This window comes from Rhea pennata, chromosome 26 (assembly GCF_028389875.1).
Source record: "Rhea pennata isolate bPtePen1 chromosome 26, bPtePen1.pri, whole genome shotgun sequence".
Taxonomy (NCBI): domain Eukaryota; kingdom Metazoa; phylum Chordata; class Aves; order Rheiformes; family Rheidae; genus Rhea; species Rhea pennata.
Window position 1 is genome coordinate 4100326 of NC_084688.1, and position 23056 is coordinate 4123381.

General features: G+C 36.2%; 1 protein-coding gene across 1 annotated transcript in view; it reads right to left on the reverse strand.

The window, feature by feature from the left end:
* The window catches only part of TANC2 (tetratricopeptide repeat, ankyrin repeat and coiled-coil containing 2), a 239560-nt gene that overhangs the window by 192840 nt on the left and 23664 nt on the right, over positions 1 to 23056 (reverse strand). Inside the window, exons 2-3 of the mRNA XM_062595777.1 lie at positions 11677 to 11740; positions 5723 to 5822 (exon numbers count right to left, since the gene is read on the reverse strand). Coding sequence (XP_062451761.1) covers positions 5723 to 5789 — 67 coding nt within the window. The 5' untranslated portion in view covers positions 5790 to 5822; positions 11677 to 11740. The remainder of the gene's footprint in view (positions 1 to 5722; positions 5823 to 11676; positions 11741 to 23056) is intronic.

Consider the following 23056-nt stretch of genomic DNA (forward strand, 5'->3'; position numbering starts at 1 on the left):
ACCTCACCAGAGAGGATAAAAACATGGAAACAAATAAAAACAAACCTGTTTACAGCTGAATTTTACAAGGCTCTAATGGGAAATCTAACTCTTATAGTAGCAATAATTTAATGCAATAATGTAAGAAGGAAATAGTTCCTCTTCTTGGAAAAGAAATTAGGATAATTAAAACTGGTGGAAAGATATCATGTAGACCTATTTCACTAATAAAACATTGGAGTGAATATATTAGTGAATTGACTTAACGTGGCCTGTTTAAATATATACCCAGATCAATGAATGCTTAGCATAAGCAAACAAACTGCAGACACATATGAGACGGGTGCTTGATAAAATATACACAAAAAACAATACTCAAAATACTTATAGACTCTGGATCCAGATAACAGAATAGAATTGCACTGTAAAGGCTGTATTAGGGGGAAAAGGTCTGAAAACAAATTTCTGACAGGCAGCAGCAGGCAGAGGTGCCTACCTTTAACCTTTAGTATAACTGCTTTCCCTGTCCATAGGGCTTCTCGTCACAACAACTCTGCAGAAGCCTCAGTTAGAAAGAATAAAAGGATGGAACATAGCACTGTTCTTTCATACTTTACTCTTTAAAAATAATCATACTCTAAATACGTAATTTTAGCCCTGGATACACACTTACCAGAAGTCTTACATGTCCACGTATCTTCAAAAATTAATTTAAAATAGAAATTAAAAGTAATATCTAACAATACTCAGCTTTGAGATCACTGGTGGCTGAGAACTTTGTGAAAGATCAGTTTACGGTAGAGAAAAATCTATTCAAATCAAAATACTGTCGCATTCATAACATATCCTCAAGGCATTATCATAAAATATCTTCAGTGCCCTGCTTTAGTCACAAGTGAATTTTAGTTGAGACAGAAGATTAAATATGCGCACAAATACACAGGCACAGAATTGTACTGCATACGGTACACTGCCATGAAATCCTATCAGTACTGTTTTGAAAACACACACAGAAAAAATTAACCATGGGAGATTATGCAATCTGATGCTGCAGTAGAAATTTATTTTAATTGGCATTACTGCATGTAACTGTACATTCATATGCATGCAATTGGTATTCTTCTTTTATAAATATTTTAATTTAAGCATTCATGAACCACAGTATCATAAAAAATAACAAAAAAGCATCTGAGTCAAAATAAATTTTAACCACAGCTCTTCAGAGAAATTGCTCAGCACTTTCTGAAAGAGGCATAATAAGAAGGCATTTTAATGTTACCACTGCTAGTGTACTTTTAATCATGAAGAATTACTAAAACCACATCACAACATACAGAGACTGTTAGCTTGACTTTATTGACCTTGTTTGCTAACTACATTACTGCAAATGAAGGAAACTGCAAAGAAAAGTAATTTCAGAGACCAGCGCGTTCACTTCGATTCCACAAGAAGAAAGCCACAATACCTTTAACCCCACTTCAAAGATTTACTTCTGAACTGAAATGCTAAATGACTGGAGTGTAGGAAATCTAAGATATAGGCATTGCAATTTTGTCAACATCAACAGCCAAGGAAAAAACATACACCAGAGACAGAGTGGGCTGTCGCCTACCTCTGTAATTTAAAATCATTATAGGGAAAGGGAATCAACAGCAGACCTGAAACCTCTAATAGATTACTTTCATAACACAGAAGGATGATTCTGAGCTTGTTCCAAATTCACAAGTATGGGTGTAGCTCCACGTTACGGCTTCTCTGGCAGCAAACCTTGCCCAGGAGACCCCTGCCTCGGCCGTCCCCGGCAGCTCGTCCTCCCTCCCCTTTCTCCGCCCTCCAGATTATGCTCCCGCTCCGGTCCAGTTAACGCTGATCAAAGTGTTCTGAGGCCATTAGGAAAACTGGATCACCAAAATGATCTGGGAAGCACCGTCCACAGCATCTAACTTCCATTTTGCTGTTTAACTCATCATGGTAATGACAGTATGATAAATGTAGATTAAACACCTAATTTAAAGCACTTTACTGAAAAAAAGAAAATCCAAAACTCCTAGCTTTCCACCTAAAATACCATACGTAGAGTCATAACACCAAAGGCCTGGAGAGGTAAACATGATATAGGTGACTACTTTAAAATATGCACTTAGCATGGGAGAAGGTCCTAAAGCCCTGGAAAAAGCCAGTCCTGGCTGCTCACATGCCTGTTTACCCAAGTGCCTTTCTTGGGAAGGCAGGGAAGAAATTTAGAACAAGCAAAGTCAACAAATAAGATGAAGACTATCAAAGCAGGGTCATGCAGACCAGTGCAAAAGGACTGCGCTTTCGCTGCCAATGACCCTCCCTGACAGGTTAAAGCCCTAAGAAGTGAGCCGGTTACATTTGCTCACTTCTATATTCTTGATGTTTCCTTTATTAAATTATCACAAGTCCAAGAAATGAAACTGGAATAATTAAAAATAACTTTGGGGAATACTCAATAGTCTCAAATACCTTAATTTCTGTCTTTCAAATAGTATCCTCCAAATATTCTCAAATTTTGGAATATATTACGGTAGAAAAGGGAAATTAACTACCATAGCTAAGTACTGCAAGAAAAAACTAAACTCACATTCCACAATTTTGTGAAATACCCTCTCAATTTTCTGGCTCTAGATTTATGAAGAGGTTAAAGGGATACCAACTGATTTTATTTTTAGAATTAAGAGATAATAGTAATGGAAAATATCTATCCTGATTAGTTGTGTCTACTGATAAATAAGAAATGTGTTTTAATAACGGTGACAGAAATACCCAAACTCTAGGAATTGCTATTAAAATTACACTTGTATCATTTTAACATGTCCAGTTCAGTGGACATGAAGATGTTCTAGTCTGCTTATAACAGAGCAGTAATGATAGAAGAATAAAGAGCAATTGCAATGATTTATTTAAGCTTTAAACTTAAGCTGCTGATTACTATTAGGGATATTTATGCAGGACAACAAAAAGCTTCATTGTGTAACTAAGATTTTTACTAGAGTAGAGGAAAATTATCAGACAAAAACACATGGTAGTGTATGTTAAACATAGAAATGTACAGCCGTATCAAATCTTGATATTTCAGAACTAAAATTCTTCATTCACCAAGAAAGAAACCAGTATTTGGAAAGCTCTGCATATACAAGATCCTTAATACTGGGAGATGAACCGAAAGGAATAGACCGGTAACAGAACATCTCGAAGACATGGCTTTGCCACAATTAAAGATTGTCTACTGCACAGTTTTTCAAAGGTTGTGCCTATCGTAAGGATGAGATCTGTACTTTCCTTGGCTTTAAATTATAAATATGAAGCTCTCTGAATGTGATTGAAATCACAAGAGAACAGAGCCATTTGTTAGCGGGTCTTTCCAAAACCTGTATGTCTCCATATAGGTACCTTCCTCAGAATAACCATACTTCCAACAAAAGCTTGAAGGAGTCTATAAAAGAAGAAAATCTACAGTGTCACAAAATGAAGGACTGACAACCACTAGCTCAAGTCCCAGGTACTGGGGGAGTTTTTGTAAAATGGACATTTTTCCAGTAAAAGATTCATAGTAATTGCTATAGTAAATGCAATGAGGAACTACTATTTAAACTTCTCATGATAAAATACCTTCCAAATCAACCAACACAACCTGGGACTCTCACCAAAAACCAGATTCCAGACAGATTATTCATGTATGAAAATTTAAATATGGCAAATTTAGCCCTGCTATCAGTGAAGTTTTACCACTTCAAAACACAATTCCCCTTTCCCAAATAAAACTTGGGGTAGTAAGATATTCAAAGAAATACATATTTATTTCAACCAAAGAGAAATAGTCCTGTTTTTTTCCATTGTATTTATCATCATTGTATCTTTGCACTATCACTTGTGGTTTCCCATGGAATGTACACACGCACTATTTACATACATACACTAGCACAAATAAACAGCAAGTCCCAATGTATCCAAAATACACTGCCAAATGGCTTTTAAAAGAAAAACAAAAGATTGACTTAAGAGCTCTTACACTGCCAGCACTCCATATTTGGACATAGCTATGAAACTTACAAGTATTTTTAAGGCTCACCAACATTTTTGCAACATTTCGCTTCACAATTAGATTCTTATCGAGCTTTCTTCATGGATCAAACAGTCTTAGATATATGAACCACTGCTAACTTCAGATGGTTGAAAAGGGAGTCAGAAGTACTGACTGATTTGGGGGATTTTTTCCCCTCCAATTCCATCTCTTTCCCATCCTCCTTCTGCTTCCCCATTCCCCCCCCAAAAAAAGGGCAAGCTATATATCCAGGCCCTTATTAGGTCGATTTTTTTCCAATTAACTTCTTCGTTACATTTCTCTCAGTGGAATAAAAGTATGCACCAATACTAGACACTGACTACCTCAAGGATGTCTCAATTCTAACCAACCTGTAGCATTACTGTCCTGGGGAGTGTATGTTTTTCTTTTACATTTAATGACTGTGAATCTCCAGATACCAAGTCAGCTTATTTTGTGAAGTTATTAACAGTACCATAAATTATAATAACATGCAATCTAATATTTTTACAACACCATCCAATGAATGATATTAAAAGAAACAGAAGGGTTGTGAATTGAAGAATGCATTCTATTCACTCAGAAATTTAAAAAACATAGAAATTTCTGGGATACTATCCTGTAACCCTTGTCTATCCATGTTATCTTATATACACTGACGACAATACCACTATGGTCGGCAGGAGTTCTGCTTCCACATCCCGAAGACGACTTTTGACCAATACTCCTACAATTTCAAACAGACATTCATTCTAAAGCAAAGCTTAAGCACCAACAATTAAGCAAAATGACTTCCGAAACTGCACTGAGATTTTGGAAGTTGGATGTGTCCACTGATAGAAACAGAAAAATATGAAGTTATTTTCAAGATTTTTGAGAGTGTTGAAGTTGCATTATGTAATACCCCCAGAATGTTTTGAAAATGGAAATTAAAATGTTTTGACTGTGCTCTATAAAAAACTGCATACTATACAATATTCTCTATACAAGTAAAGCTAGTATCACAGTAGCATGTCAAACTTCATTACTATAACTTTACTAAACATCATAGAAGTTTAACAGATGTCAGACTAAAAATTCTGTAGTAGCTTCAATTTGTTTTGCTATTACTACTTATTATATTGTCTATTTGAAAACTCCAGAATTTTATAAACAAAATATATGTGCTTAAAGTAATGATTACCCACGGCTAGTTATTAGTCCTGATTTCACACTACCTTATCTTACGGGATTATATCATACTTTTTTCAAAAAAAATTGCTAATGTCACCACAAGTTTTGTCTGTATTGTGGAGGATTCACTGGCACAAGATACCAAATTCATTTTTGAAGAAAACTTAATTTTTAATCTTCTTGATTTCCATGATTTAAGCATGAACTTTGATGTTAATTTATTGCAGGATTACATAGTTATTATTTGTTTTTCTCTGCATCTTATCTTCCTAATAAAACTAAATTGTGGTTTATATGCAGAGTGGGTTTTTTTAATATTAAATCACAATGCAATACTACAATGCCATATGATGATGTCTGGTGTCTACAAGATCATCATCTAAGTACATGTATTAATTAAAAAGAAAAAAAAAGGCTCAGTAAGACCAAAAAAGCAGACATAAAAGGCATACTTTTAAAAGTTGTAAATAAAAATGTATGCATAAGTTATTGGCATTTACTTACCACTGGACCTGTTTTTGCGGTTTGACTTCCCTCCTGTAAGAAGCATCTTGAGACTGTTTCGAAACATGGCGATCCTATTCCACTTTGTGTATCCCCAAAACTGTGTTAAAAAAAGAAAACATATATATAAAATCTGCCATTTTTTTTGTTTTCATTCATCCAGACTACTTTCAGGACAAAGCAATTTCTTCAGCACTCCTAACAAAACCTATTTTGTCAAACGCTTTGACCAATTATTATCCAACAATAATAGACTTGAAGAATAACAATGAGTAACAACTTTTGGGAAGGAGATTCAGCAAATTCTGCCTCCATTTCCCATGACTTTCAAAGTCAAACCTATGAGAAATAATTACTACCTTTCATATTGCTTAGAGAAAGTCAACCTTGCTGACAACGACCCACAGGCTACACAAGGTGTTGTCTGCAGTTCCTGGGACAGGCAGCTAGCAGAGTTTTCCATAAATTGAATGAGATGTCACTGATGCAAAAAAAAGATTCACCATTATCTATGTATTTTCCTGACTCTGTACATCTCAAAAGAATAAATATAAAGGTGTCTCCATGCTGCTGAAGATGAAAGAATGAGCTTCTGGGTTCACAAGACACACTGACAGCTTGTTCTAGTGGAACATCCTCTTATTAGAGGAGGTAAGCCATTAAAACAACAACAACAAAAGCAGCTCAAGATCAGACCAAAAGAATAGTAAAGTCTTTGATCAGGACATGCAATAAAGGCTATCTTTGCTTCTTTTGCATACATAGTATTCTAGGTAACATGTTCACCTTCTAGAAATGTAGCACAATTTTTTTTTTCCTGCAATAATATTCAGTTATTGTTAGAGGATGCTCAGTAAAGCTGATCTTTAGTTAATTCACTGCTTCCTAGTATTTTCAAGTATAGATACAAGAATACTCAATTCAAAATCTTTATATGTGTATTTAAAGCCACTGAAAGTCCTTATAAAATGGTCCATTCAGTCACATATAAAGACAGTAGCACAGAGCATACTCAAACATCAGTAAATGTGCGTATGCGACTGTAACTTTAGCACTTCCTGACTTTCACCGTATTTCATTCACTTTTTTGATTCTAGAAACAGATTTTGGGGTATGTGTGCCTGCATGCATGTATATGAATGTGAATATTTTTTAATCAGAATACAGTACTATTTCCTTTACATTTACCAGTCATGTGAACTTCATCTGGCATCTTTCAGAAGCTCTGCGTAATGACATTAAGGTATAAAGAGCTAGTATTTAGGCCTATTCCCAAGGATCCTAAGTTAAGTTTACTCTGTTTAACATGAAATACCGAAGCTTAGCTCACTCTTTGAAGTATGCTAATATTAGGCAATATATACATATATCATTCTGCCCACAAATACAATAGTCCTAATTTGAATTCTGAATATTCAGTTTCTAAAAAGCAAAATTCTGGGTTTGCACATCCTTCCTCTTATGTTTATTAATATCTTTCATATTGCACTGAAAGAATACAGAACATTCTTTGCAACATCTGAAGGAGATAATGTGAAATAGATAGTAAATAAAGAGGACAACTGAACTCAGTGTTGATTATTTTGGAACATGATAGAGTTATAATCTCTCCAACATCCCACTAATCCAAATACATTTATCTGGGCTTTGAGCAAGAGAATTAGAAGGCAGTAAACATCTCTTGCTACTCTTCAGAAAACTGCTGTGTCTGAAACTCATATGAGCTCTTCCAGTGATTTTGGATATAATACTAAATGGACCATCAAAAAACCTGTACATTTTAAAGACGGTTGTAAAAAAGGAAAACATAACAAGCAAGCAGCAACAACCTTGCTTTGAGATAAAAATGAATTTATGAATCATACGTACAATGCACGTTTTAAAGAATTTTATTCTCCTCTTAAGTTTTAATTTTTTCCCTTGTTAACCTCCACAGTGAAAATGCCTTTGAAAACAAAATCTCCTCAAAAGCTGTTTTCAGAAAGTAAAATTACAGTAAACATTTGGTCTTTCAAATATTTCAGAAGAAATATCTCCCAATAAATATTCAGGGTAGTTCGTTAAGAGTTTTTTCTGAAAAGAAAGATAAAATCTTCAGCTTCTGAAGGATAATACTCAGTTAAGCAAAATACTGGAAAAACTATTTTTAAAGTTCCTGGTAGCATCAAATCTGCCTCTTTTCATGAGGAAAGTTGAAATCACTTCCTTAGAAATTAAGGAGTATAAATTAGGAAGTGTATATTAAGAAGACATCAGTAATGGTATCTTTTCACATATTAGTTTTCAGGTTTTATTAATAAATAAACATGGAATTAACATTTTTAAATAAAAATGTAGTCCTTCACAAATTTGACAACTGTTTTCAAAGAGCAATCAAACTTAACAAGGAATAGGTAACAAGGTCTTTTTTTAAAAAAAATGACAGATTTACAAAGTTAATTACAATGAGATGAAAGAAATTGAAAAATAAAAGAAAAATATGCAACACAAACCAAGTCAGTATGTCTTTCAAGCACTTATTCCACATATAACACCTATTGTATACAGCAACCTGCTCCACACATTTGCTTGCAACAGCTGCTGAACTGAAACCTTCCATGTTCCTCAAATAAATTATTCGGTTTAACATCCACTCTTCTTTAAAATTGCACTGGAATTCAAGAGAATGTTTTCAGAGAGCCTAATTACAAGAGACCTACTAGGCTATATCCAATAAGAAATTACATTTAGCACAATCTTTCCTTCTCAAAGCAACCTTATATTTGTGGCTACGTTGACCAAACGGGAAGATCCAACTGCCACATATTATTACACAACATCGTCAGCATGTAGCAGGAACTCCACAAACTTTATGGTAATCAAACACACTAAACTCTTTGCCTCACATAATACCTTTGATGTATATCAGGAGTCTGAATAACTCCTCGTAACTCTGGAGTCAAAAGAACTACATATTTATGAGTTCGGTCCACCCACACTATAGAAAAAACAAAAGCAGAACTTAGAGATGAATTATTTTCACGAACTTTGGGTTGAAAAGCAATGTCTTTGTTTTAATCTAGCAAAGATGCCAAGAACTTATAGGACCGTTTGGAAAAATAGGAAGAATGTATGGATTGAAAGGAATAAACATTACCCATCATAGATTTTTAAACAATTGATTATGAACAAAAATTAATAACTTCATGAAGATCGTCTACCCTCAGGAACGCCTGGATACTAATTGTTACCATAAATGGTGTCGTAAGCTGAGGGTCTTTGCCCAGCAAAATACTTGGAGAGCTTGATTCCTACCCTGCTATTTTTCCTACAGATCCTACCACCAACCCCATAACTCAAGACCTCCTGCATTATTTGTCCTCTGCTCTTTCCTCCTGTGAGGAGCCAGATAGGCATCAAATGTCCTTGCTTCTCCAACGGCTGTTGATGAGCTAAAAATATGTAAAAATAATTAACAGCATTTGCACTGGGCAAGTGTGCGGCAGTTCAGCAGGCAGGCAGTCTGAACCTCATCTTTCATTCTAGCAAAATGAAGAAACGCTTAACACTATAGTTGAAAAGAAATTCTGAAAACATTGCAAACATGGTAATATCTTCCCATTTATGTGAAACTCCCAACAACAGCTCTAAGATGAATGATGCCAAACATATTTCTTGATGAATCTACGGTCATGTTCACGTAAAGGCCAATGCTGTTAACTTCTACAGTTAGAGCATGAGAGAAATAAGGCAAGTTCTATATTATGAAAATTCCATACAACTTATTTCGAGTAACAGCTAATTTCGCTGCTTGGCTTGAAAGATAGCACTTTCAGAGGGCTACTCAGCTTGGCAACAGTGCAAGACCAAAACAGCTATTTACTTTGAGAGCAACATCTGCAAGGCAGCCCAAGAAGGATGCTGCTAGACAGCCAGAAGTTCCATGTCCTCCATTAACAGGAGGACATTTTTCTTTCATTTTGTCCAGAATATAGCCATACTTCTGCTAAGGAAGATGAAGAATTAAAACATACACGCTAAAGAAAGATGCTATTGATAAACAACCTATGATTTACTCTGAAATTTGATAACTTCACTACTCTCAAATAATACTCCTTCTTAGCATCCTAGTAAGATAAGCTTGCCTATCACAGAATACCTACTAATATACTTTGCAACTCTACTGTTGGTCAGGGTTTGAACCTGTCCTTCTGAATAAAAATTAGATTGTTGGAGAATATTTTTAAGTGTTAGGGTTTAATACCAGAAAAAACAAAACAGCTATTTAAGATGAGATCAGAAACATGACTGAAAGAATGTAATTACTGACCAGAAGAAAGTCAAGTCAAAATCAGTACTTTCTTGAATAAGAAATGTAATGACCCTGAAATTAAGGAAATTTAATTTTGAACAAGACTTCATCATTCTGCATAACCTGGTTTCTAATTCTAGATTAATGATACCAACTGAATTCATAAGGGACACTTACGTTCTCCATATACAATGTCAATTATACTGGCTTAGAGAAAAGTGGTAACTGAGGAAAAGTTAGGGATATAATTATATCACTTCCATCACCTCATCCTCACTGCTTTTAATGTGTCTGTGTTGCCCATAACAGTTAAATTGCAAATAATATTAGTAGCTACCTACATCAACAACTACCTGAATTAGGAACTTAAGCCTGAAAAACAGCTTAAAACTCTTCTACAAAAGTTTAGTTGAACTGTCTGCCTCTATAAAAAATTGGAAGAAATTTCAGGGCATTTCTACTGCCAAGATCACCAAGCCTCATTCTACTAGGACCAAAAATCTTGATCCTGCCCCAAGCCGCTAGAAGACTGGAGAAAACATCTGTGCTTCGTCAGGACCATCATGTCCTCATCAGGGCACAGATTAGCCAAAAATTCTTTCTATCACTCAAAAAACCGCTACACAATGCATGTTCTATTTGAGATGCTGCTACTCACGTTATATTATGTTAATTTTACAGATACTATGGTAGGACAGAAAATGCAAACAAAAAACTATGCAATGTATGGAATGAAGTGGCATAGTGTTACAACACTAGAATCATAGAATCAGTAAGGTTGGAAGGGACCTCTGGAGATCATCTAGTCCAACCTTCCTGCTCAGCAGGGTCACCTAGAGCATGTTAGACAGGGTTGCATCCAGGCAGGCCTTGAAGATCTCCAGAGAAGGAGACTCCACAACCTGTCTGGGCAACCTGTTCCAGTGCTCCATCACTCTCACAGTGAAGAAATTCCACCTCACGTTCAGGCGGAACTTCCTGTGGTTCAATTTCTGCCCATTGCCTCTTGTCCTGTCACACAGGACAACTGGAAAGCGTTTGGTCCTGTCCCCTTGACACCCTCCCTTCAGGTACTTATACAGATTGATAAGATCCCCCCTCAGTCTTCTCTTCCCCAGGCTGAAGAGGCCCAGCTCTCGCAGCCTTTTCTCATAGGGCTAGGCTATATCGAGATTAAAAACACCAAACCTGAATGACTTTGTTCATTTTAAAATGAACAAAAAATATACATTAAAGTACAGACTTAAGTAAAGAGCTGCTGCAAGCCTGTTCTGCAAACGTGTTCAAGAATATTTAATATGGAACTGAAGTTCAATCCATTAAGGTATACTAGCAACTTCCTCAGAACACAGAAGGTTTGGTATTTCACAGATGAAAAACTAAATTGAAAAACACATAAAAGTACATTTACCTAGAATTCTGCTTCACTATTATGTATTTTGTTTACAAAAAGTCTAGTGTATTTTAACTAGCAGTTACAATAAGCTCATATACACATGCAAGGTTAAAAGACTAGCAAAATTGAGACAGGAAGATGGTGCCCCTGCCGTATTACACTTCTTGTTGATCAAGTAAGAGAACAACTTCCATTCTATTTAAACAGCTAAATAAATTCTGTAAAGAAAATATGGGACTGTGATGGAAAAAAAGTAAGTTCTCCTACCTTGATATCTTTAGATCAGTTAAATCTCTAGATAAGAGATGTCTTCCTCCATGCACTGAAAGACCTGAAAGACATAAACCAACAAACTTTAGTGGTGTTTCATCAACACACTGCTGTGTACATATCTAGTCGTGTGCACAAAACTAATCATCTCAATGCAGGATGAAACACACATTTTCTGCAGTATTACTGTATGAGCTACCCGACAGTCCTCTCTTTACCACCACAATTAGAGAATTAACACCTTTAATAAACATTAGTTTTGGTCACCTCATGCTTCCCTCAACCCCTTTCAAATGGGATGCAAAGAAAAGCAGAGTACGCTTCCTTTGACACACATCACAGAGTGCAGTATTTAAAATGTAATATATTACTTGTATTTTTCGTTCAATCTAGCAAGCTTTTCTGCTAAAATCTTGCAGCCTCCCTTTGTTTTTTTTGCTCATCCTTCCATAAACACAATTACCACTGAAGGGATTCAACATTAAATCAGGAGTTTGGTACTTGGCCCTTTGTTCTGTACGTCACAGGTGTATAACAAGGCTCTCAGAGCCATGATAAATACATCCTGTTATTCACTGAAAGGGTCTAGATCACCTATTTTAGCACTGTCACGTGTGGTTTTTGTGCTGATGATGTCAGCTGTGTTACAAGCTTCACAGATCTATTCATTTTAAAAATCTCATTCCACAAAGCAAGTAGAAGAGATATATAAACATATATTTTGTTTACCAACTAAGATGGTCTCAGTTTGAGACCATCTTAAGTTTGCAAGTTCTACAGCAGAGCAGAGTAATACATTCTAGCACTTCATCCATTTAGTTCTTACAGCTACTGCCAGCAGATACTGAGCAGTAATAGACAGCTTAGCATTTAATGAACACTGTTCTCCAAACCCTTAATGCAAACACTTCAGGTGAACTTGCATGAGTATTGGTATGCAAAACAATTAGATATTCCATAGATTCAAGCAGTGGTTTTCATATTTCTTAAGGTTGCCAGTTGCCTTCAGTTTTTCACTCCTGGGGCAAAAATAACTGAAAAAATAGTAACCATCCTAAAGCATTCACCAGAACCATGGCTGTTTCAATCAGTCAAGCAAGGGGACCATGCAAAGCCAATTCTAGTCCCACAGCTCTAAAAGTTATTCTCATTATAGCAAGGAGGAAGATTTTCTGTGACCATGCCAATGGACTTCTCTGCAACTTCCAGCATTACACCACTAAATACTGTGAACTGTAAGTTATGATCCAAGACTAATGTGGTTTAAATCATTCCTCTATAGAGCAGCCTAGGAAGTACAGGTTTCCTCCTCAATGGTGAAGTGATACACAGAAATCTACATCATCAGACTCTTTTTTGACACACATGGGAAACCAGTTAGGCATACAGTCACACTATATATATAAATGCCAGCCAATGCCACAACTGCAGTTATCGATGTGGCAGAACACTATAATCAGTCTTGGACAACCCCTTTGCCCTCTCAAAAGAGAGGGAAAAAAACAACCCTAAATCCCACAGGGTGTCTCCTTCCCTCACTTGCAGCTCTTACATCCGGGTAAACTAGATTAAGAGGTAAAATTTGTTTTACCGCTATCATTTAAAAAGATCAATAGAATAAACCAAGTTTTTTTTCTTTTTAATTTGCCCTTGAATTATACTGACACTATAGTAGCAAAGACATACGTTGAACTTTTAGGCACAGTAGTTAAAACAGAGAAGGGAAAGGGTCGTTCAGACGACGCCTTGCTGGCTACGCGAGCTTTGCAGGCGCCCGCTTTCGTTGCTGCCCAGCCACGACCGAGGCCGCACCACAGGCCACGCAGCATCGCGCTGCAACATCACGCCGCTTCTTCAGACGCCTTTGCTGGGTTCTGCAGCCTTACGCTTAATACTCTAAACCACCCAACGGCCTGAACACTGACATTTGGTAGGGATTACACTGTTAGAAAGGTCCAGCTAAAAAATTCTGAACGAGTGTCAAACTGTACACAGCAGAAGATCGCACTTATGGAACTTACTTTAAGTGAGTCCATATGGAAGCCAAACCCAAACATGTTCAGATCAAGAAAGTTTTTATTAGACATTACTTCACAAAAAAATGTCACGTTGCTTAGATTCTAGAGAAACAGAAGAGTAAAGCATCTTCAAACTTTCCTTTGGCATTCTTCCCAATTCTTTTAAACTGGTTGAAAACTAGGAATTTCATAAACATCTCCAATAAGTTAGCATGAAGAAATTTTTTCTTTCAAAAATGGTTCTGTTACAATTCCTGGAAAACTGAAAACACACATAGTTTTGGAATAACAAAAAATAACTCCTAATAAACGTTTCAGTTTGCTGCCATCTATCTTCTTAATACTTCTTGCCTAATATGATGCACTGTAAAACAGAGTAGAAAATGGCTTATTATATATGTGGTGTAAGCTGCAGATGAGTGCTGACTACCCATAATTTGCTCACTAACTTCCCATCTGTATTCAGACAGCGTATCTGATGAATATACTCTGCACTGAGCTTCTAAATAGCAGAGCTTTCATCTGCTCATATTATTACATTAGAAATCTTTATGTGAATGCAGCAGATATTAGCGGGTTGTCAATAAAAACAGAATGTCATTAAAGTGCTTTTATTCTTTAAATGTCTTTAACTCTAATTACATTTGTAAATTCTGCTGTTTAACTGCATGAACGTTATAAACTCTGACATGTTGTATCATAACAAATTTATTTATAGAGTAATATACAAACAGTTACAGCAACAAAAAATCAATTTTAGAATTATTCTTTCTTGATTAAAACATAAATCACAACTATAGCGTGTTTCAATCAGAAACAACGCAGAATTTCTTCAGATACCTAAGAGTTCGGGAGTTTAATACCTCTATCTTATGATATGGCTGCAAGTCATAGCATTAAAAAAAAAAAGATTTTTTTTTTTAATAGTATTAATATAGTTTTGTTCCAAGGCAGTTTTCTTTGACTAGGCTGAGAGAAGACGACAGCCCTACTTCTCAACAGTTATTTGTCTCCAAAACCAACAGAAATACCAACTATTGTTTGCTCTTTGACTATTTGCTTGCTCCCCCAACCACAAATAGGGGTATCTAAAATGGAGCACTAAACCACAGAATAAGTAGCTTGTCCAAAAAGCAGTTCCATCTTCATACTCATTCTGCCTTTAGCCATCAGTGAAGATGCAAATTACTGTCAATTGGGGGTTTTATGGTTAAAAATCAACTAAGAATAGCCAGCTGAGAGCAGTGACTTCCAATTGTCATCTAAGTTTGCAAATTTGATATGTGACCTAGATACGAATATTTTAAGTTCTGCAAGGCCAAAAAAAAAAAAAAAAAAAAAAAAAATCCTTACTAAGATTTTTTTTTCTCCAACAGAACCAGGTAATTGATGTCAGAAATACTGAAATCAGAATCAAGTGTCCTGGAGAACCTCACAAAGCCATTCTGTGATACAGAAGAGTGGGAAAAGCTGCTCCCTCACCCCCTGTGCTCACCTGCATTATAGCCAATTGTTGATTTCTTTTCATTTAAATTATCATCAGCTCAGAGTATTATCAATTCAACTACACATCTCCTGTATTATGTTTATTGTCCTAAGATGTCCCTCGCTTTGTTCAGCTTCACTGGGTATGGCAGAAATCAAATCTTTAAATAGTCTTTGATAATTCTCTGCATTCAGGACCTTTTCACTGATTCAGACCTAACTTTTGAATAAGCACATTGTGAACAAAGCTGCTTAAAAAGTAGTGACAGGACATTAGTGCTTTCCAAAATAAAAATACCAAGAAATGCTATTAAAAAGTATGAGTTTATTATTAAATAATTATTACATATTAATGTATGTAATATTGCAACTAACCAAAAAATTAAGAAATGCAAGAATCAAAGTTTAGCATAGTCTTCCCATCTGAAGGACATTTCAGTTACAACTTTTTGGCAAACAAAAGATGTAAAATTTGAAAGCATACTTTTTACTATTCATTTTCTGCTGTATTTCTCCTGTTGGAGGGGGGGGAATAGTTTTAGAATCTCACTGGTATAGCAATATCACAGTATATGACTGTATCACAATATGCTTATTTTCATTATAGGCACTGAAAATATCAAACTTTTTATTAAGATAACAATGAATTCCATTATTTTTGTAAATTATCAGATTTTAGGGACTTTGATTATCTTTAGAATTTGCCATCCTATAAGCCCAAAGTTTCTGATACACATTCATGCATTTCTGATTATTTGAATTAACAGACCTGCCTAATTCATTTGTCAGACTTCACAGCTAAAAAACATCCACAAATTATAAACGTGGATTATATGAAACATCAGTACGCTCACAGAACATTATAGTAGCAGGTATGAGTAATGTTACTACTGTTAGAATGCACTATGTCTTTTGACACCAATGAATGAATCATTTTGTTGATTTTTGCTGCAGTAGCTAAAGGGAAGTCTTCCCCAGTCTCAAACATGATTAAAAAAATGTGGGTTTTTTTTTGGCAGGGAGGGGCAGGCAGAAGGGGGTGCTATGATGAATTTATCAGCTCTAACAGAGAGACTATCAACTTAGAAAATATCATCCATTCTATATTTGAAAATATTTAATATCAATATTGAACAAACTTCCAATTAACAGTATGAAATGTAAAGTTAATTTTCTATTCATCCTAGAGCAAACAAAGTAATCTTTTTTTCACAATCAGCAGACATTGCATTTGAGCAGGTAAAATTTTACGGCAATTTTGCAAAGCTAATTGAATTTGAAGTCTCTAAAACAAATGTAAAATAGGTCACATGTACCCTGATCTCAACAGTTTAATTATATTTTCCCAGAGAAATTAACAACTTACTCATACTTTTATCAACAGAACATTAATACACAGACATTAAACACAATGACCATCTGTCTTTGAAAACCATACACTACACCAGTGAGCAGAACATGTTGCTCAACCAGTCCTGCTGGAAAGAAAATCTCTGAAATGGTCTCATGAATAGGGATTTCCATCTTTAAATGAGGTTATTTTTCTAGTTTTGGCTGTCAGTTGCACCAGCTGGTATTCATCTGATAAATTGTGTAAGCTTGGCTGGTATTCTAAAATCAAATAAAAATCACAGTTTAAATTCTTAGCACATACATACATGTTGGAAACTAAATACATACCAAAAGAAAGAGTCTTGATTCTGGTTCTAACTTGCATTCATTTTTGAACAGAATATGCTATTTAGTGACTCCCATCCACTATGTCAAAGATCAGGAAAATAGCAATATTTTTTAAATTACAGAAATGTAAATATGGTTGATCTAGCTTCATTAAAGACTAATTCAAAAAAGAGTCACGTTACAATCTTGATGAAGAACATGTCTTCTCAACTTCTTATTCGCTAACTAAAAGTAAGGCTTGAATTATACATTACTATACATAATTACTATACTTTAAGAGTTCATTATATGGGAACTTATACCATAGATAAAGAATTCCAGAAATAAAACCACAGAACATAACACTTCAGTCCGTACTTAGATGCTGCCTGGCTGATTTTCAATAATACTGAGTAAGTAACCACTCAACCATATTTCAAGCTGGCAATAATTTCTTAATGATTATCATCATAAATAACTATGGGAGAGTATCCAGATACCAACCGAAGGAAGAAAAAAAACCCCAAAACACAACAACAAAAAGAAAACTGACCATGCTTTATATTTTTAAAAGCTTATTTTAAGCTTTAAATTAAGCTTTTTTTAAGTACCTTGTGCTTCAAAAAAAGTTGTGGTAAACATGCATGAAATCTACATTCTGTTGTCTTAACAGCTCCAATTCTTATATGAAAATGATAATGAACTTCCATTTTATTCCTTGTTTAATAAACAAGCCACTCATGGAATATCCCATTTTTCAGCATCTTATTAATGTATATGAAAATTTACAAACATAGCTACTGGCACAGCAGGATTTGGAGCTTTTTGTTGTTACAGTGACTAATGCTACAAAGCCCTGAACTTTCTAATGCCTTCAGACACTTAGAATTAAAAACATGTTTAATAATGTGTGCTCACTACAACCTGCTTGTTCACCTCTCCGCTATAGCTACACATTGGTCACTACTTATAAACTGGTTGTTTTGGGTGTTGCACTCATAATACCTGGCAATATGAACACAAAATGATGGGTTATATTAAGTACACACCATGAAAACCATTTTTCTTCCAGAGTAATTCAAGCTTAGGAGACTTATTGTAATTATTGTCTGCTGACATCTGTTAATATGTCAGATAAGAGGAGGAGACTTAACCCACAGATATCACTGTGCAGAAAAAAAAAATACTTAACACTAGTCATTCTGACCACCCAAAACCCATCCCAATATTCCTGATGCAGCCAAAGGTTCAGCCAGTGATCTCAGTAAGAACCAGACAAGAAATTTCTGCAAGGTTTTGACTGTCAAGCCAACTAACAAAAGCAATACCAAACACAGAATTATAATTATTCAGTCGCCAGTCTCAAAATCAACAATGTAAGGCTGGGCAGACTTTCCAAAGGGAATGCTGAAGACAGACTTCGAGGAAGGTGGTCACTAGGAAGAGCCCCCGGCGCAGTAGGACAGGGGTCCCCTCAGGGCAACTCGGGCTCGCCAGTCAGACAAAACTTTCAGACACATCTGTGTTGGTGCTGATCGTCTTCACTAGGACGTGAAAACTAATTTTGATACCAGCAGCTCACCTCAGGTACTGTGAGCCAGGGAAGACTATTCACTAGCAGTGCCAATTAGTATTTTTGAAGGGGTCTTTTAATAGGGCAAATACATCTGAATTCCTATCCAAAGGACTCCAACTTTTTATTCTGCTCAGGAGCAGGTTGTGCCTGTGGCTGGGATGGCAACGTTTTCTGAGCAACGAGGAACCATTTTGGTTCTAACGTCGCGGAAGGGCCAAGAAGAAACTGTTTGCCTTGACTAATTGCACATCTTTCTGTGGGCCAGGCAGCATCTCTAACAAGCCCAAAACATGATCTCTGACTTAGATCCTAGGAATTCTGCAGAGCACTTCCTTCAGTCAGATTTGCCTCCACGGAGAAAGATTGTGTTTCAGGAATTAAAATACACACTGCTCAAGTGTATGCAGTGTAATAAATTTAAGGTTTGAATGACTAAAATGGCAGAATATTTACAAGTTTTGTCCCCAGATGAGACATGCATCAACAGAGCATTCAAAGAACCATGTTTACATTCCTGAGTCTATACAACACTGTGACCACCACTGGCTTTTGGAGACAGCTGCCAAAATGGGCTTCAAAAGATGCTTCTCCCCGCCCTGCCCCCAGATTTTTCTAATTCCCCAACTGAATTATGATTAACTCAGCAGTTGGTCTCCTGGAACACAAGAAGAACATGTGCACAGATCATCTTCTACGGGAGGAACAACTTCTGTTGCTCCTAACCTAAGGAGGCAATTAATAGCTGCTCTTATGCTGCTTTATTTTGGAAGATTACTAGATACTGAGGATGCATCAAATCTGACCCAAACTTGTCCCTAATCAGCCCCTACAGAAAAAGTGAAATTCAAAGAAAAGCTGGGGAGGGGGGAAGGGACAGAGAGAGTCAAAACCTTGTCTTTTTTCAGAAGCATGCAACCAGAATTCAAGTACTTAAAAGCACAACCCTTTCTCTCTGCCTGGCTTCCCTTTTGTAAATACATCCATGTGGAGATAGAGGGGGAAAAAAAAAACGTGGAAATGAAAAGGTTACAGAGAGCACGAGAGCGCGTACACGCATGCACAGAGGAAGAAATGGCAGGAAAAGGGAATTGAGAGGAGGGGAAAAAGAAAAATCTCTAAAGGAAAGAAAGGATGGAAATGTCACAAAACATACGACTAAAAAAATGCCAGATATTAAACGTAGCGAGAGGGAAAATAAAACCCAGGATAAAAGACAAAAACAGCCAAGAAAGGGTGACCAAAAAGACTCTAGAAAGAGAATGTAGGAACAAACATGCAAGAAATAGAAGGGAAGTTGCTGCATAAACATGGGTCTGCACGCGCTGGCTGCGGTGTGTGACACTAAGACTCATTTCTCCCGCATTTTACCCTAACAGAAGCTTTTGGTAGTATTGCCAGCTGCCCTAATTGCAGCTCTGCAATTCAGTACACAAAGCTACCGAGAGAAGGAACATTATGGTGCTTTCACTGTACTGCATGTACATGACTGCACTAACAAAATGTCTGTAACCTCATGTGCTGTAAGCATAAAAGCAAGCGACATGAAACTCGACAGACTGGTAACACAAATACTGAGGGGAAAAAAAGATCAGAGCAATCAAAATACTGAATGACACATTTTGGATCTTTTTTTAATATTACAAATAAGTAGTCTGAATATTTTGGTTTTGATTTTATATTGCTAGAGGATAGATTTATGTATAGTTGAATGGAACAATAACATCATCTTAGTGACAGTTTTCTTAATGAAAGGTGTATATCCCTATTTAAAAAAAATAAAAAGATCAGTTCCTCAAACATTCTGTATTCACATTGGATTTTCAAACATTTCTTCTACTTAGTATAACTGATGATCTTACACAGAGGGCTTTGGGTTATGACAGAAGAGAAAAGGTGGAAAGGAAGAAAAAAAAAAAAAACATACCTTACAGATTGCAAAGGATTTTTGATGTGTCAGACTCCACTTATGTTTAAAAAACAAACAAAAAATCCACCACAGCATTTCCTGTGGTTTTCACTTATCTGCTAACATCACAGCGCACACCTTCAATTCTGAATGAAATACAGCAAAGAAAAAGGGATTTAGGTGATATTTTGTGCCATTTAGCTTGCTTCTTTCCCACCTCCGCCCCGGCAGCTGGCTATCTACGCTCCATGAAAGAAAAATGCGTCTTTGCAGTGGTGGATCTTTTGCTTTAAAATCACTTCTGCAAACCTTCCAATAAGGCAACATAAAGACCACTAAAATATAAAAAGTCTGAGGATGTGTGAGTTATTCGCTAACATCACATTAGCACATTTAAAGATTTGCCACCTTATCAACTCAATCTCTCAGCTGTTATTTTAACTGGCCATATATGCTGCGCGAACTCATTCTAACACAGGTAAGAGTTGTTAGCCTTAAAATAACACAATATGAGAAGACACAAGACATTTCCACATACTACAAAAACTGCTAGGGCAAAGCACCTGCTCCTCCACACAGGAGCATACATATGAACAAGCACTTGAAGGAAAGGTTGTATTTATATACCTTTTCTCCTTTATGAAGTATTTAACCTACTTTAAATAGGTTTGAGTTCTTAAGACAATGTGTTTAAACTACAAGCAGTTATAAATGAAACTATTGTGTGAGCGCACTTGAAATTACTGTGTACAGTATATTTAAGAATTCAGTGAACATGAAAAAAAGTTGTATATGAGAGCTCTGTTTCGTAACCTTACTGTTGACTAAAAAGTCAAAGGTTTCTGATTTCACTCTGCAACGGGCAGGGAAAACGTAGATATCAAGATCTGTAGTTCCGATAGGAAGAACTGCAGTTCCTTAGCTTTGTACAGTTGAGCTGAAAACCCAGTGGGATTTTATAGTTTTGGAGAAACCAACTAACTTGAAATAAGCTCTTAAGGGTCCATAAAGAAAGCAGGTCCGGAGGAGTTAAATAGTAAAAGGCAGAAAAAGATCTTAGTGACAGTTCCAAAGTGAACCAGGCACTCACCAAACCCGAGAAATCATTGCTGTCAGCATGACTCTCAAAATCCACCACATTACCATGGCTTCAAAAGTCACCACCTGTCAGCTGAGTACATGACAGAGTGGATACAGCCTCTTACCTTATCCTAATTGCAAAATAAAATGCATTAGCTCACATCATCCATACCATTTGGCGCAGATGTACTTCAGTCACTTGAGAAGGCTGGCACAGGAGCATCTGAAAAACTTGACCTGGAATTAATTTTAGACTGCTCACAATATATGATAAATCCCTTCTGCCTTCTTTTTTTGCTTGGTCTATTAGTTCTGTTTCACACAAAGCCAACTAAAGATGAGTGGCAGTGATCTTACAGCACTGATGCTTTGAGTCTCCTAGTACCACAGTAATTAGAGATGATGCCTTTTTTCTTTTGGAGAAAGTGAAGCACGGATCGAGTCAAGATAGTACCAAGATGCTTAAAGATAATTTATCAGAGCTGCAGAGCTGAGCCAGATTTTTTTTTTTTTTTCTCCAGACTAGAGGTATTTTCAAGATGTGAAGCTCTCTCAGTTCACATCAAGGTGAACACCTGCAAAGGGTCTGCCAGAGTTGCCAGGGCATCCACTTGCAGAATGGGAGGGCATGGTCCAAACAAGCAACCACCCTTTCCTCCCATAATTTTTTCCTTTGAAATACACTGTTAGTTGCTACTCAGACAGAAATCGCAAGGTCAGTACAGGACTTGTGTTGACTATCACTTACACTTGCAAAGTCCTTTCCTGTGGAGATCTATTTCAAAAATCTGGTTTAGGAGTAGAACAGGACAAAAAAATATGCAAAAACTATTTTGATTAATATATTAAGATACAAAACAATCACATGCAAAAGATCATTTGGGAATGATAAGTCAGGTGACAAAGTGTGGTGACCACATCTGAGGAGTAAGTAGTAGTCCCGAAGAATGCTAAAAGCACATAAATGTGAATACAGGACAACCTGATAAAAGCATTCAAAGAAGTTCATATTTTTAACTATGCAAACTCTACCACGACTTCATTAAGACTATTCACGTAGTCAAATTATATTAATTAACTATTATCAATATGCTGTCATATTGAAAAATCTAAACATCTTAGAGAGAGAAAAACAGAAAGAATGAGAAAAGGGATGTAGGTTTTTTCCTAGGTATAAATCACTGCAATTGAGACCAGATTTATATAATGTGAAACAAATCATATCCATTGAGGCACTTCCAAAATCCTATTAATTTCTTAATGAAAACTCTTGCCATTTAAAAAAGTGCGCTACTTTAAAAAGTGTACACAACAGAAGAAAACTAAAAGAAAGAGCAAAAAATGGCTTTGCCTCTAAAGTAAACCTAGCATCAGAATCCAAATATTCTTTAAGTAAGAATACTTTAAGAACTTTAAAGTGAAAAGATCAATTGAGAAATAATACATATCTACTCACACTATTTGTCTAAAGCTATGAGGCAGGTTTGCTGGTGAGAGCAGGGAGACAAACCTAAGCCCTACCCTTACTCCTGTCTCCTCCTTTCTGCTGTAGTATTAGCATTACTCAGTGCTACCTTTGGAATAAATACCTGGAAAGAGGGTTGGAAAATGAAAGTTAACAGGGGTCCAAAGCTGCTTTTCACAGAGAATCTC